Here is a 15430-nt window from a genome sequence, read left to right as displayed (position 1 = left end):
CTAATCTAATATCATAATTATGACTCATAAACAGATTTATGATCGTACATACATAACAATGCTGAAAAACAAAGCCTTTCTTTTTTATCTGGACTTAATGTCGGGAATGCTGTTTGCCCCACAAGCCAGAGTGCCCCGCCTTCGTTTTGAACCAATCAAAATCAAGCACCGCATGGGTTCAAGGACTCTGAAAGGTTATAAAGTCTCGTAAACAAACTTCGTGACAATCTTCTGCAACAGCTAGTGTTTTGTGTAGTCGCTGACGAAGCTATTCTGATCATCATGCGTATGTTATGTGTCCAAAACTTCATCAATGGAGAGTTTTTGTCTACAGATAACTACATTGACAGTTATAATCCGGCGACAGGCGATGTTTGGGCGCAGATCCCAGACAGTGGGAGAGAAGAAGTTGGAACCGCAGTCCTGGCAGCTAAGCAAGCATTCACAGGGTAATTTTACAATATCCTTATGTTTTGGGTTTTCGACACCCGTCGTTGTCTAAATTATCACATAAACAATTGTAAAACATGTCCCTAACCTATTATAGACAACTTCATCTAAACACAAGATATCATCCATTTTATAACAATGTACTGTACAGTACGTCTTTGTGACGCAACCCGCCTTGTTTCAAGCGCAAATTACACCTGACAACCGAAAACCTATGATCCAACGAAATTTTTCTGAATTGAAAACTCGTAATACAAGAGAGAAAATACGACCTTTTTTACTTAGAACTACAGAGGCGTGCAAAAAGTATTCGGCACTTGACGTAATTTCCATAGACTTACATGTTAATTTGATGTAGCATAAATAATTTTACATTAATTTAATTTTCGTAAAATCCAAGTCAAACTTGCACATTTGTTAGGAATAATCTTACCTACAATCACATAATTTCTGTTTAATTTTCCGTTGCTTATTTATCGAATGGCAACAATTTAACCAACAAATGTACATTGCCGTGAACTCCTTTAACATGGCGGGCTATGGGATTGGGCTTTGTGGAACCATACGTAAGTTGATAAAAGTGATGTCATTAGTTAAATAGTGGTCGGAAAATTGAACTGAAATTATGTGCGCAGAGCAGAGATGAGTTCAAATTTGCCTGTCAAATTTTACAATGATCCATCCTAAACTCACTTCATAAAAATAATTTATTCTACACTGAAATAGCATGTAAGTCTATGGAAATTACGTCAAGTGCCCAAAACCTTTTGCACGGGTCTGTATTTTATTGTTGCTACTGATGAAATTTATTTAGTGTTATAATTTAAATGTCTAATACAACAGATAGTAGGGGTGGGTATTGCAGAGAATATTCATATTGCGATATATTGCGATATGTATTGCAATATATTGCATGAAGTATTTTTAAACAAAAAAAGTACTTATAATCAAGTTACTGCTTGATTTATAAAGCAAAAACACAACAAAGTCACTATGCTTTGATTAGGCTTTAAGAACAACTTTTAATCATGATAAAATAAAAATGTGAATAATATTTGGCACAAATGAAACAAGGAAATATCCGAAGATTTCCGAGTGTTACGACGTTTTCCGAATGCAAGTCAAATACCGGTTTTCGATCAGCGTATCGCAATACGTATCGTTTTCATGTCTGAACCGGTAAATACCGGTAAACCGGTTATATTGCGCAGCCCTAACAGATAGACACCCTTTCTACCTTAGAACGATTTCTTTGTAAATTATACTGAAATAGTGTTATAAATGATAGAAAACTAAACTTTACTGCCCCGTGTCACAGCTAGCGCCCCGAAGCAGCAATATCAGGGTGGGGTCAGCAAACGGTGATAAAACTGAACACAGAACCATGTATGTCGCTGTGTTTTGGGTACAAGAATGACTGTCTGGGTTATCACGTGACTAATTGTAAAACATGCCACTTTCTTATTGGACACTTGTTTAGCTTAAAGTATTTACACAACCCACTTGTTCTAGCGGAGTAAACCCATCATTATTACCATACTTTAAAGCTAAAAATAAATAAATAGGGAATTGTTGGAATTCTCAAGATATATCTTCGGAAACTATGGTATTGGCAAATGGAAATTATATGATCATATCTGAAGATTAGAAATTCCATACGCACATAATAATTGTAGGCCATCATATTTTGGTACAGGCTGCTCACACTGGCTGTATTTGTGCCATCAACTGTTCAGGCTTTGAAGGAATTTATTTTAAATTGCACCAAACAAAACCAGTTGCCCCCACAGTTTATAACCCAAATATACAGTCCGTTTGAGTCGGACCGATGAATTGCAAATGTTATCATTGTACAAAATTGCCACATAAATATAAATAGTACACATGTTTATCATTTACTAATACCCAACAGCTTTCTTATATTTGAAAATTGTTTGTTTACAGAATTTATGTCCTAAAATTTAAAAGGTTGTTTAACAAACTATCATTAAAATTTTGACACAGTTCACTATTTGTTACGAGGGAGGAGTGCAGAGAAAGGGACAGCCTGGTGTGCGAGAAAGGATGGAGACGGCCCAGCACAGGTTAATGAATCAATAACTTTGTGGGCACTTGTGCACGTGCTTCTCGAACACCTGGCTGTCCCTTTCACTGCACTCCTCCCTCGTAACAGATCAGCGGTTTGAAACCATGATCGTTTGTTAAATAACTTTTATCCTAAGTTGAATAAAATTCTGAGATTTAAATGTACTCACCCTTTAGCTAGCACTACACACTACCCTAAGTATCCACAGAAATTAAAGGAGTACAATTTGTTGATAACAGTGCATGATTCATTTCATGCTTTTTGTTTTTAGTAAAAACAGAAACAAATTTCATTTAGTTGTATTTATTTTGTCTTTTAGCTGGTCACAAACACCTGTAGAGGAACGTTCCAAGATTGTGAACAGGATAGCTGACATTCTTGAGACCCGAATTGATGAGTTTGCCGAGTTAGAGTCACATGACCAGGGCAAACCAGTCTGGTTGGCTAAAGCCATGGACATCCCTCGAGCTGTCCATAACTTGCGATTCTTTGCTTCATGTATTCTCTATGATCTGAATAGGTGAATGTCTTCTCCCAATTGTTTGCATGATGTATTCGTCCAATTGTTTGCATGATGTATTCTCTCTGTGATGTGAATAGAGTGTCTTCTCCCAATGTTTGCATGATGTATTTTCTGTGATGTGAATAGGTGAATGTCTTCGCCCAATTGTTTGCATGATGTATTCTCTGTGATGTGAATAGGTGAATGTCTTCGTCCAATTGTTTGCATGATGTATTCTCTGTGATGTGAATAAGTGAATGTCTTCGCCCAATTGTTTGCATGATGTATTCTCTGTGATGTGAATAAGTGAATGTCTTCGCCCAATTGTTTGCATGATGTATTCTCTATGATATGAACAGGTGAATGACATGTCCTGATAGTGTGCAATATGTACTCTTCAAGAACAGAGTAGATGTTCTTGTTCTGATTGTTTTAATTTAAATTTAAATGCCAGAAATGTGTCAGTGTTTTTGTGACCTAATAAATTCAAGTGTAAAATATCGAAACATCACTTTCTCATCTGACCGGTATTAGACAGTTTTACGTCTTCAGCAAGACATCAAGTTACATAAACCGATAAGACATTGTTGGTCCTCCATACAGATCCAATGTAATGGACAGTGCTGATGCTGTCAACTACACCATCAAGCAGCCAGTGGGTGTGGCAGGCCTCATCAGCCCCTGGAACCTGCCTCTGTACCTCCTCACATTCAAACTGGCTCCAGCAGTCATAACTGGCAATACTGTAGTGGCCAAACCCAGCGAGATGACCTCGGTGACTGCGTTCAAACTGTGTGAAGTCTTCAAAGCTGCAGGTTAGTATGGGTTAGATCTAAATACAGGGGCGGTGGGGTAGCCTAGTGGTTAAAGCGTTTGCCCGTCACGCCAAAAGCCCAGGTTCGATTCCCCTCAGTAAGTGGATAAAACGCGTGAAGCTCATTTCTGGTGTCTCTGCCATGATATTGCTGGAATATTGCAAAAAGCAGTGTAAAACCCAACTCACTCACTCACTCTGTGTCTAACTCAGTTTACAAATGCACTCTTTTGGGTGTAAAATGCTGGTCTTAGAGGTTTTAGAGCATCTTTGAGCAATTTGCCATATGAGATCTTCCATGATATTGTTTGAGAAAAGGGAACAAACAAGTCTGGAAATACATGTGTTTCAGGTCTACCTCCTGGAGTTATTAATTTCGTGTTTGGCTTGGGATCCAAAGCTGGGGAGGCAATTGTGACACACCCTGATGTCCCCATCGTGTCATTCACTGGGGGCACGGTCACAGCAGAAAGACTCCGTAGGGCTGCAGCACCACTCTGCAAAAAACTGTCCCTGGAGGTATGATTCTGAGGTTTGGGTTGCTGGTGCTACCTGCGTAGACAGACCTTAATATACAATGAATGTGCTAAGCATTTGCATGGTCAAAGGGGAGATAATTTCAAAGACATGTCTAATTATCTCCCTTTGACCTGATGATCAATTCATATTTACATTTGGTTGGTAGGTGCTGAGATGACATAATTACCAAGTATTCCAAGAAGATTTACGGAAAACTACTCATTAAATTTCCCAGTCATAACTCGAATATAGTGTGGGTATGCTAATATATTGTATACATGATATTTGTTATTGTTTGTATTGTCAGAGACCTGGATATACCAATACTAGTATATGGTTTCTGATATTGTTAACGACCTTATCCATCCTTTCAAGGGAGATGTATGACAAGGATGTTTAGCCCACTAGGTCTGGGCTTATGAAATGTAACAGAAGTGTTCACATTAGCAAGTATCATTTATATTTGTTTTCAGTGACTGAGTGTTTTAAACCTGAGGTAGCAAAATGTGAGGTTCAGATGGGGGTCTGCATTTTGGTTGGTGATCAGAAAAGAAGCCTAATTATGCTTTCAACATAGTAGATGCTCAATTTCTTTTATTATATCACTAAACAAAATGAAATGAGTGAAATATTTTTTCGTAAAGTGGGGACTGATGATTTTAAAGAGATACCATTCATAACATTAGGGTATGTTAACATGCAATCCCTGTGGAAGACCATTGCTCCCAGTATGTGTTTCTGGCGTCCTACTCAAACTAAACAACATCAAAAACATCTTCCTCCTTTTGTATGATCTTTGAAGAGGGAAGTTGTTGTATCTCGACTTGGAAGCAAACAGCGCATTTTTTCTCTGTAATTAGTAATGCATTTACCAAGATTACTGAAATATTTGATCTGTGACAACTACAAAGTAACCTTTGAAACTATCTAACACATCTCTTTCATCACCTGTCAATCATCAGCAATTGATCAGTGACTCCTAACACTTGTCATGGTCATGGATTCATGAACACCTTTGGAAATTTCTTCCATCACATTTATCATGTCTACCACTTTCCTTATTGAGGTAGCTCTTAAGACACGTTTTCATCTAATGATGATATTATGTGAAGCTATTTTTTTTGTCCAAACTGCAAGTATCTTCCTATAGGGCAAGATGAGCAATGTGCCCATATCAATTCTCCTTTATTTCAGAATTACACTGTGTTGTTGTATGGCTGTTGGTAAAAACATGAACTTATATATATAAAAAAATAAGGTCATGTACTGAGTACACAACATTGTTTACTTAAAAGAACCCACGAATGCGTTGGTAAATGGCCAGATGATGGCCACATGAATACGTGCAAACACCTAGTTGCATGTACAGCAACGTGGAGTAAACTTGGACAAAGTACTGTGACTTATAATGTTCCCAATCCATCCAGTTGTGAATGGGTACCTCGTAAGGATGGGAAAGCCTCATTAACTCGGTGCACCTAGTGGCTGCAAGAGTTGTATGATCCCCAGGGTGTTGAGATTGATATGACGATGTGCTGATTTGAGATTGACATCCAATAATAGAGGGGAAAACCAGCTGGATATTGGCGCTATACAAATACTAGCATATTAATTCCTGTAGGTTTGAGCAATGTGCTCACGTTGCCTCTCCTTCTTATTAGCAATGAATTAATTCTGAAGGTATAGAATACTGACATTGGTAAAACAATTGACATGAAATGACTTTCACTTGTGATTACCTTAGATTATGAACCTTTCATAGAGTGAGGCCCAAACATTGTATGAATGTCTTGCTCCTGCTGTTGATCACTGGATTGGCTGGTCCAGTTTCGGTTATTTACAGACTGGCGTCATATAGCTGAGAATTGTTGAGTGCAACAAACAAACGCACAAACAATCTAATATTCATACAGTTTATGCCCTCACGCTATGAAGATTCAGACCCATATGAGCTTACACAAGTTGAAAGTCAGTTCCTAAATAATACCCATGGATGAACATTACTCCATCAGATAAGTGAAGTTATTAGTGTAATATTGATAACCAAGTTTTTTGGTGTGTTTTGTTGTGTTACTAATCCTTACTTTACTAACTAATTTTCTATTTTCTATATTGCCAAAACTGACATTGTGTTGAAGCCATTTTGTATTGAACTCTGACATGTCCAGAGCAAAATGAATGTTCAATCGTGACAACTCGAGCAATCTGTATGTATTTAAACAACCTTCTAAACTTGAAACAATGGTTTCTACTGTCAGCTTGGAGGCAAAAACCCAGCTGTTATATTCAGTGATGCAGACCTGGACAAGTGTATACTGACCACCATCAGGTAATGCAAGCGCACTCGATCACATACTGCCAACACTGTCGCCAGAACATTTTGCAATCCTCGTTCTATAAAATATAGTATTGTAACAAAGCTGTATCTTAAAGCTAAGTAAAAAGAAATCCTTAAAGTAGTTGGTTTATTTCAATGTTGCAAAAGTTCATTTGAAAAAAAGCCCATGTAAGTTAACCCTTTTATCCCTTTCTTGAATTACCAGGGTATTTTTATTTCCATGTTTCGATGAATACCCAGATTGCTCTGAGAAGATATTGGTGATTGTGATACCAGAGAATGGTATAAATGCGTAAAATAGGTTGTTGTTTTTTCAGACCTAATGGTCACTTTTGGACTATTTGTTTTACCTGAGAATCAGGATAGTGGTCATTGATATCCATCTATTGCATTCTGGGTAGTGATCAAAGCAACATGGCGGTAAAATTATTATGGTAATTTGAGGATTCTCCATTTTCGTCATCAGAGTTCTTAGTATGTGGCAGTGTTTGGTATAATGTTTGATTGTAAAATTCTTGTCTTTTTAAAGACACTCTCCTGGCCTTATAGCCTATGTATCAAGATGTAGCCTATATCTTGTGTTTTAAACATCACAGGTCTAGCTTCCTCAACCAGGGGGAGATTTGCCTCTGCACCAGCCGGCTGTATGTCCAGCAGGACATCTATCAGGAGTTTGTAGCAAGATTCTTCCAGGCAGCCAGGTAGGTTGTTCTTCAAGGACATATTTGTCCAGGCAGCCAGGTAAGTTGTTCTTCAAGGACAGATTTGTCCAGGCAGCCAGGTAAGTTGCTCTTCGAGGACAGATTTGTCCAGGCAGCCAGGTAAGTTGCTCTTCGAGGACAGATTTGTCCAGGCAACCAGGTAGGTTGTTCTTCAAGGACAGATTTGTCCAGGCAGCCAGGTAAGTTGCTCTTCGAGGACAGATTTGTCCAGGCAGCCAGGTAGGTTGTTCTTCAAGGAGTGATTTGTCCAGGCAGCCAGGTAGGTTGTTCTTCAAGGACAGATTTGTCCAGGCAGCCAGGTAAGTTGCTCTTCGAGGACAGATTTGTCCAGGCAGCCAGGTAAGTTGCTCTTCGAGGACAGATTTGTCCAGGCAACCAGGTAGGTTGTTCTTCAAGGACAGATTTGTCCAGGCAGCCAGGTAAGTTGCTCTTCGAGGACAGATTTGTCCAGGCAGCCAGGTAGGTTGTTCTTCAAGGAGTGATTTGTCCAGGCAGCCAGGTAGGTTGTTCTTCAAGGACAGATTTGTCCAGGCAGCCAGGTAAGTTGTTCTTCAAGGAGTGATTTGTCCAGGCAGCCAGGTAGGTTGTTCTTCAAGGACAGATTTGTCCAGGCAACCAGGTAAGTTGCTCTTCAAGGACAGATTTGTCCAGGCAGCCAGGTAAGTTGCTCTTCAAGGACAGATTTGTCATGGAAGCCAGGTAGGTTGTTCTTCAAGGAGTGATTTGTCCAGGCAGCCAGGTAGGTTGTTCTTCAAGGACAGATTTGTCCAGGCAACCAGGTAGGTTGTTCTTCAAGGACAGATTTGTCCAGGCAGCCAGGTAAGTTGTTCTTCAATGACAGATTTGTCCATGTGACCTGTTGGTTTAGCTGTGTTATAACCAATAGTTTAGTTATGTTATAACAATGGCCTTCATGACTTAGCTATGACTCCACTTCAAAGACTGTTCTATCAACCACAGGTGTGCTTTGCCAAGTTGGAGATCCCCAAAAGTTCCCAACGATGAGCATGTAATTTCAGTGATCTAGTTGTTGGTGATCCCCTAGGGCCCTGATCATGACCTGTAGCCCCTAAAGGTTCCTGAGGATGAGCATGTAATTTCAGTGATCTAGTTGTTGGTGATCCCCTAGGCCCCTGATCATGACCTGTAGTCCCTAAAGGTTCCTGATGATGAGCATGTAATTTCAGTGAGCTGGTTGTTGGAGATCCCAAAGGGCCCCCATCATGACCTTGTAATCCCAATAAACTGGTTGTTTAAGATTCCAAAGGCACCCATCATAACTATGTAATTTCAATGAGCTGGTTGTTTAAGATCCCAAAGGCACCCATCATAACTATGTAATTCAGTGAGCTGGTTGTTTAAGATCCCAAAGGCAAAAGGCGCCTATCATGACTATGTAATTTCAATGAGCTGGTTGTTTAAGATCCCAAAGGCCCCTATCATAACTATGTAATTCAGTGAGCTGGTTGTTTAAGATCCCAAAGGCACCTATCATAACTATGTAATTCAATGAGTTGGTTATTTAAGATCCCAAAGGCCAAAGGTGCCTATCATAACTATGTAATTTCAGTGAGCTGGTTGTTTAAGATCCCAAAGGCCAAAGGTGCCTATCATGACTATGTAATTTCAGTGAGCTGGTTGTTGGAGATCCTAAAGATGTCAACACTTTCACCGGTGCCCTCATCAGCAAGGAACACCTTGCAAAGGTCAAGGGGTATGTGGAGATTGCCAGGTCAGATGGAGCCACAGTCCTGTGTGGGGATGGTGTGAAGGAACTGGATCTGCCAGAGAAATGCAGAAATGTAAGATGTTACAATGGCACAATGACTAAAGGAGTGTTACTGAACTGCCTATACCCATGCCTACTTAACATCCCCGCCCGGAGAGCGGAAGGTCGCGGGTTCGATCCCCGACCGCGTCATACCAAAAGAAGTTAAAATATGGTACTTAGTGGTCCCTGCCTGGCGTTCGGCATTAATGGATACAACAAGGACTGGTCGGCTCGAAGTCATTATAATGTGTCTGAGTGGGGTATTCATGCTTCACTGCGGCGTGGTATCTCAGTGGACTAGCACTATAAAACCAGCTTAAGTCTTGGCTAGTACAAGCAGCCGCACATACACATACACACGCATGCACGTCGTCATATGAGCGAAATATTCTCAAGCACGACATTAAACCCAATTTCACCTCACCTCACCTTAACATCCAAGTACCGAAAAATTATTTGAGATGGGAAGTTTATACTGTTTAATTTGTATTCCTCACTCATGGAACACTGAGTTAACATTGTGGAATAAGTTCTATATGTCTGTTTCCTTTCCTTTGCAGTTGTCAAATGAGATTTAGTTTTTGATGGTTTGATCACTTTTAAATATAATAGCAAAAGTGGGGCACTAGTGAGTGATTTGGTTGTTTAAGCTGCAGTTCATCACACTCCTAGGGGGCACCTAGGTTCTGGTCCCGAGGTGGGCACATTTGCGTAGTATCCTTGGACAAGATACTTAGATCCAAATTGACTCCGTTCACCCAGCTGTAAAATGGGTACCCGTGAGGATGTGCTGGCAATGGGAGTGTTTAGTTCATTGCACTGTTTAGTTCATCAGGCAGCATGGCTGTATGCTCCCCGTAGAGTTGAAAGAGTACCGGAAAGTACGATAGTGTCCAATGACTGGGGATAGTAATGTATGTAGCGCCGTAAGCAGGCAATGTGCCTGGATATGAGCCCCATATAAGCAGACTATTACTATTATTATTTTTATTATACTGAGGGCCCAGTTTGATTCCTGAGTGGAAGCAATATGTGTCCAGGTTTTGTCCATCAATATTGCTGGAATATTGCTAAAAGCTATCAACTCACTGACTCATGTTCCAGGGCTACTTCATGAGGCCAACCGTCATCACAAACGTCACTGACGATTCTCGCCTCATGACAGAAGAAATCTTCGGCCCGGTGGTCTGCATTGTACCATTCGAGACGGAAGAAGAGGTGAGGTTTCTCCATGAGGGCAGGTGTTGACACCTCCATAGTCCATTCTTCACATCATCGGAATAGCAGAGAGACTTTGCAGAGTTTCATTCAATAAATCTACTTGTAATCTTACTGCATAGTAATGAAAATCTTCTGATCTATTTAGACCTTAATGCAGTAAAATCAGTTTAAAAATATAATATTTTTTTAAAGACGTGTGTTCCAAATGTACAGTTAGCACCACTGTGTCACATGTCTGTTGTACTGTAGGTTGTGCGGCGTGCTAACAGTGTGAAATATGGTCTGTGTGCAACTCTCTGGACCCAAAATCTCAGCCGAATGCACCGGATAGCTCAGAAGTTACAGGTAGGAGCAGCATTAAACCACCATGGATAGCTGTTGGATAAGTTGGTGGATAGTTTGTGGGCTGACTTCAGGTGTGACAGGAGTAAGTACCACAGATCCAAACTTACAACTACAGCAGCATCCCAATAGAGTTGGTGGATTTTATGAATGCTTTCATCAATATTTCCTACTAGGTGTCCGTGAAATCCATAATCATGTGAGAATATGTAGATGATATCCAACAATGATCTGTTCAGTAAAATATGATAAAAGAAGAAGTCGTTTATGATATTTAAGTAATTATTCCACAGTTTTCAATCAGATTTGCAACTTCTGGATGAAGAAGTTCAAGACTGGCAATAACAAATTAACAAAAGCAAAGAAAACAACAATCAACAACGTCAGACTCGCACACATCTTTAAGAAACATGCCGAATCATCAATTTCTATCCTTAATTATTTGCATTCACCTAGCAGATTATGCTGCCCATGTCTCCAGATAGCTGTATCTGCATCCATACAAGTGCTGTACAATATACAGTGTCAGACTGGTTTATACTGGTATTGTGACTTTCAGGTTGGGACTGTGTGGGCCAATTGCTGGCTTGTGAGAGATCTTAACATGCCCTTTGGTGGAACAAAGGAGTCCGGCATTGGACGAGAGGGAGCCAAAGAGTCCCTCGAGTTCTTCACAGAGGAGAAGACAGTGTGCGTCAAGCTGTGAATGTTACAGGGACTAAAACAAGAGATTAATGGTTGTCTGGACAAGAACATGGAAGTTTCAGAGAAGCTCACACAGAAATGAGTTTTTGAAATCATGCCTGAAAATAGATAGGCATACATATCCAAAGTTATCATTACTTTATCATTAATAAATCATTACTGTAATGAAAGATGGATGTTCTTATTGTTACGGTAATTGTTTTATTGTTAATGCTGCGTTCATGTATTCATGAAGATTAGTTATTGTTCATGCACAGTGTCTTATGACACAGTGGTACGTCGACATCTTGAGACCTTTGATGAGTTCACGTCTATAAACAGCCATGGTACCAAATGCCTTCTTTTACCCCTGGAAGATATGACTGCTTGAGGACAAAGGGACCACAACTGATGTGCCTAATGTTTGTTTTATATTTTGGCTAGCAGGGTACTTACATCGTTCTGCACATTCCAGTAAACAGCTCAGGAGTATGGGCACACATTGTCCTGTGGCTGGTCAGTTGACCAAGTGCACTGTTCATGGGTTTGAAGGCTGTAGTCACCTCTTGATGCTCATTGTAGTTGACATTGTGTACATGATACTGAGAATTGTCTATAACACTATTTGTCTATCTGTGTTGCAGGCTTTACTATGTGATGTCCCTTGCTACTCAAGAGAGTTCATATGAGTGCATGTGATAATTTTGCTTGTGAAAGGAAATTAATTTTTGGTATCGGTTTTGGGAGGATGATTGTTTTGTTTTCTTCTGTGTGTGTGCATGCGTGCATGTGTGTGTGCATGTATGTGTGTGGGATGCGTGTATGCACATGTGTGAGAGTGAGTTAGTGATTATCTCCATGCGTGTTTTGTTTTTGATAAATATTTTGTACCTTATTGACTTTTTATTCATTGTGTACATGCATCCTGTATTTTCTACATTTTGATTATGTAATATCCCGGTATTATTTTCTACATAGCATACTGATGTAAATATTTCAAGCTGCCAGTTTATATTTTGTGAAATATTAAAATAAAAAAAATAATAAATAAATGATATTTTGTTTATGTAAGTTTATGTTTCATTTGATGCCATTAAAGATAATGTGAATCACTATCTAGGTGTTATATTTGTCTATTGTGTTGTAGTGATGTTCATGTCTAAGTATTGCATCAAAATCAGTCATTTATTTCTTACACACTCTTACATTTCGCTACACACAAAAGTGCACGTCCTTATATCATATGCACCCCAAGACCATTATATCATATGCACCCTAAGACCATTATATCATATGCACTCCAAGACCATTTTATCATATGCACTCCAAGACCATTATATCATATGCACCCTAAGACCATTATATCATATGCACCCCAAGACCATTATATCATATGCACTCCAAGACCATTATATCATATGCACCCCAAGACCATTATATCATATGCACTCCAAGACCATTATATCATATGCACTCCAAGACCAGACCATTATATCATATGCACTCCAAGACCATTATATCATTATGCATATGCACCCAAGACCATTATATCATATGCACCCCAAGACCATTATATCATATGCACTCCAAGACCATTATATCATATGCACTCCAAGACCATTATATCATATGCACTCCAAGACCATTATATCATATGCACTCCAAGACCATTATATCATATGCACTCCAAGACCATTATATGCACTCCAAGACCATTATATCATATGCACTCCAAGACCATTATATCATATGCACCCCAAGACCATTATATCATATGCACTCCAAGACCATTATATCATATGCACTCCAAGACCATTATATCATATGCACCCCAAGACCATTATATCATATGCACTCCAAGACCATTATATCATATGCACCCCAAGACCATTATATCATATGCACCCCAAGACCATTATATCATATGCACCCCAAGACCATTATATCATATGCACTCCAAGACCATTATATCATATGCACTCCAAGACCATTATATCATATGCACTCCAAGACCATTATATCATATGCACTCCAAGACCATTATATCATATGCACCCCAAGACCATTATATCATATGCACCTCAAGACCATTATATCATATGCACTCCAAGACCATTATATCATATGCACTCCAAGACCATTATATCATATGCACCACAAGACCATTATATCATATGCACTCCAAGACCATTATATCATATGCACCACAAGACCATTGTATCATATGCACTCCAAGACCATTATATCATATGCACCCCAAAACCATTGTATCATATGCACCACAAGACCATTATATCATATGCACCACAAGACCATTATATCATATGCACCACAAGACCATTATATCATATGCACCACAAGACCATTATATCATATGCACTCTTAGACCAATGGAATACATGATGCCCTTTTCGAAAGATATTAAACCATAGCTATGGCTTCTGTATATGGTTGCACACATGGGATTTTACAATATTATAACCCAATATATTCCAAGGGCATGATGCTAGAGCTCGAGCTGGATGGTAATTATGTTCCAAGTACTGTATAATTCTGTAATACAATCATACATTAACTACGTTATATGACATAATTAATGATCCCCACCCTTGGAAATAGTTATTAATGCAAGAGTAATAGTTATGTTTTGCAGTCAGCAGTGGAATTCTGAATATCGAAGCAGGTCCTATTTGAGCTCCATTTGAGTTGTAGAGATGAATATTATGTAATAAAAGCCTCGAGTTACAGGAAGATCAGAGGCCACGGCAGTACTGTATGCTTCAGCACAGCTCGCGTTATTAGTTGAATTTTATTTAAAAAAAACAAAAATAAAAACAAAATAAAAAAGCAAACAAAAAAGCACAAATAACCGACGAAACCCCTTTTTGTTCATACCCCAAGAATGGAATCCTGCCCTGGGTACAGTGGTAGGAAATGAATGACATACACAGCGGTAGTTCAGTGCTCGTTTTGGCCTCTCTGGCTCATATGTTTACCCGAACGTTCTGCAAAGTGGAACCCAAAACAACAAACAATTATCATCATTGTTGTTGTCGTTAGTGGCATGTATTCACTTCAGGTCATACTCAGAAGTGCGACAGATTATGTCCAAAAAACAACACCAAGGGACAGAAACACAAACTGCGAAGTTCTATATCCGCACTCTCCCCAAAAAACTCAAAACTCAACAAAAACCAAACCTAAGCAAGCCAAAATGCCCCCCCCCCAATAAAATAAATAAAAAATAAAATAAAAATAAAATAAATAAATAAATAAATAAAATAAGTAAATAAATAAATAAATAAATAAATAAATAAATAAATAAATAAATAAATAAATAAATAAATAAATAAATAAAATGATGCTTTCGAACTTCTCTGGAATAGGCCCATATACAGCCTGAGGAGAATTCCAGCCAATAAACCTGATCTTGTCCTTTTTGATACAGCCAATGAATTTATATATATCATTGAATTTTCTGTCCCTTTTGACACCAATGTGACTGGCAAGATTCAGGAAAAGCATACTAAGTATGCGGACCTCGCCTTTGAAATGTCTTGCTTGCATCCCAAGTACACTGTCGTCAGGCTCCCCATTGTTCTCGGTGCCCTAGGTTTGGTACCTCCTGATCTCTTGGCGCAGATTAGGAGAATGTCCGGGTTCTCCACCGGGAGCACAGCCCTTCTGACACTCTGGGTAATGCAGAAGGCTGCAGTGTTGGGGAGCCTTCATATTCTCCGGAAAGTTATTGGTGGGTTCGACTAGGCAGCGTTTCCTGGGAGAAGTCCCATTCGCTGTCTGGGCTGCGTGTAGACGGGGCAAGGGCCCTGAGCTGATGATGAGCCTTACCAGCCTGACTGTGCCAGGATCACCCGAACCCTCTCTGCTGCATACTATCTTTAATCTGTAAAACATTATAAATAAATAAATAAATATGTAATAAATAAATACAACAAAAACCTCTAACAACAACATAATAAC

At 39.2% G+C, this 15430-nt stretch overlaps 1 protein-coding gene across 1 annotated transcript; it reads left to right on the top strand.

Annotated features, from left to right (window-relative positions):
* The first annotated feature begins 228 nt into the window (after positions 1-228).
* On the top strand, positions 229-12564 carry LOC124288500 (2-aminomuconic semialdehyde dehydrogenase-like). Its single transcript, XM_046725021.1, has 10 exons — positions 229-449; positions 2856-3056; positions 3642-3853; positions 4205-4371; positions 6630-6700; positions 7306-7410; positions 9062-9233; positions 10307-10420; positions 10673-10768; positions 11325-12564. Exons 1-10 carry the CDS (start codon positions 283-285, stop codon positions 11469-11471), a joined length of 1452 nt encoding a protein of 483 aa, XP_046580977.1. The 5' UTR covers positions 229-282; the 3' UTR covers positions 11472-12564.
* The last annotated feature ends 2866 nt before the right edge of the window (positions 12565-15430 follow it).

This window comes from Haliotis rubra, unplaced genomic scaffold, assembly GCF_003918875.1.
Source record: "Haliotis rubra isolate DU_JTF1 unplaced genomic scaffold, ASM391887v1 Scf419, whole genome shotgun sequence".
Classification (NCBI taxonomy): domain Eukaryota; kingdom Metazoa; phylum Mollusca; class Gastropoda; order Lepetellida; family Haliotidae; genus Haliotis; species Haliotis rubra.
Note: the sequence above shows the minus strand (reverse complement) of the source record. Positions and strands in the feature narration are given on the sequence as shown.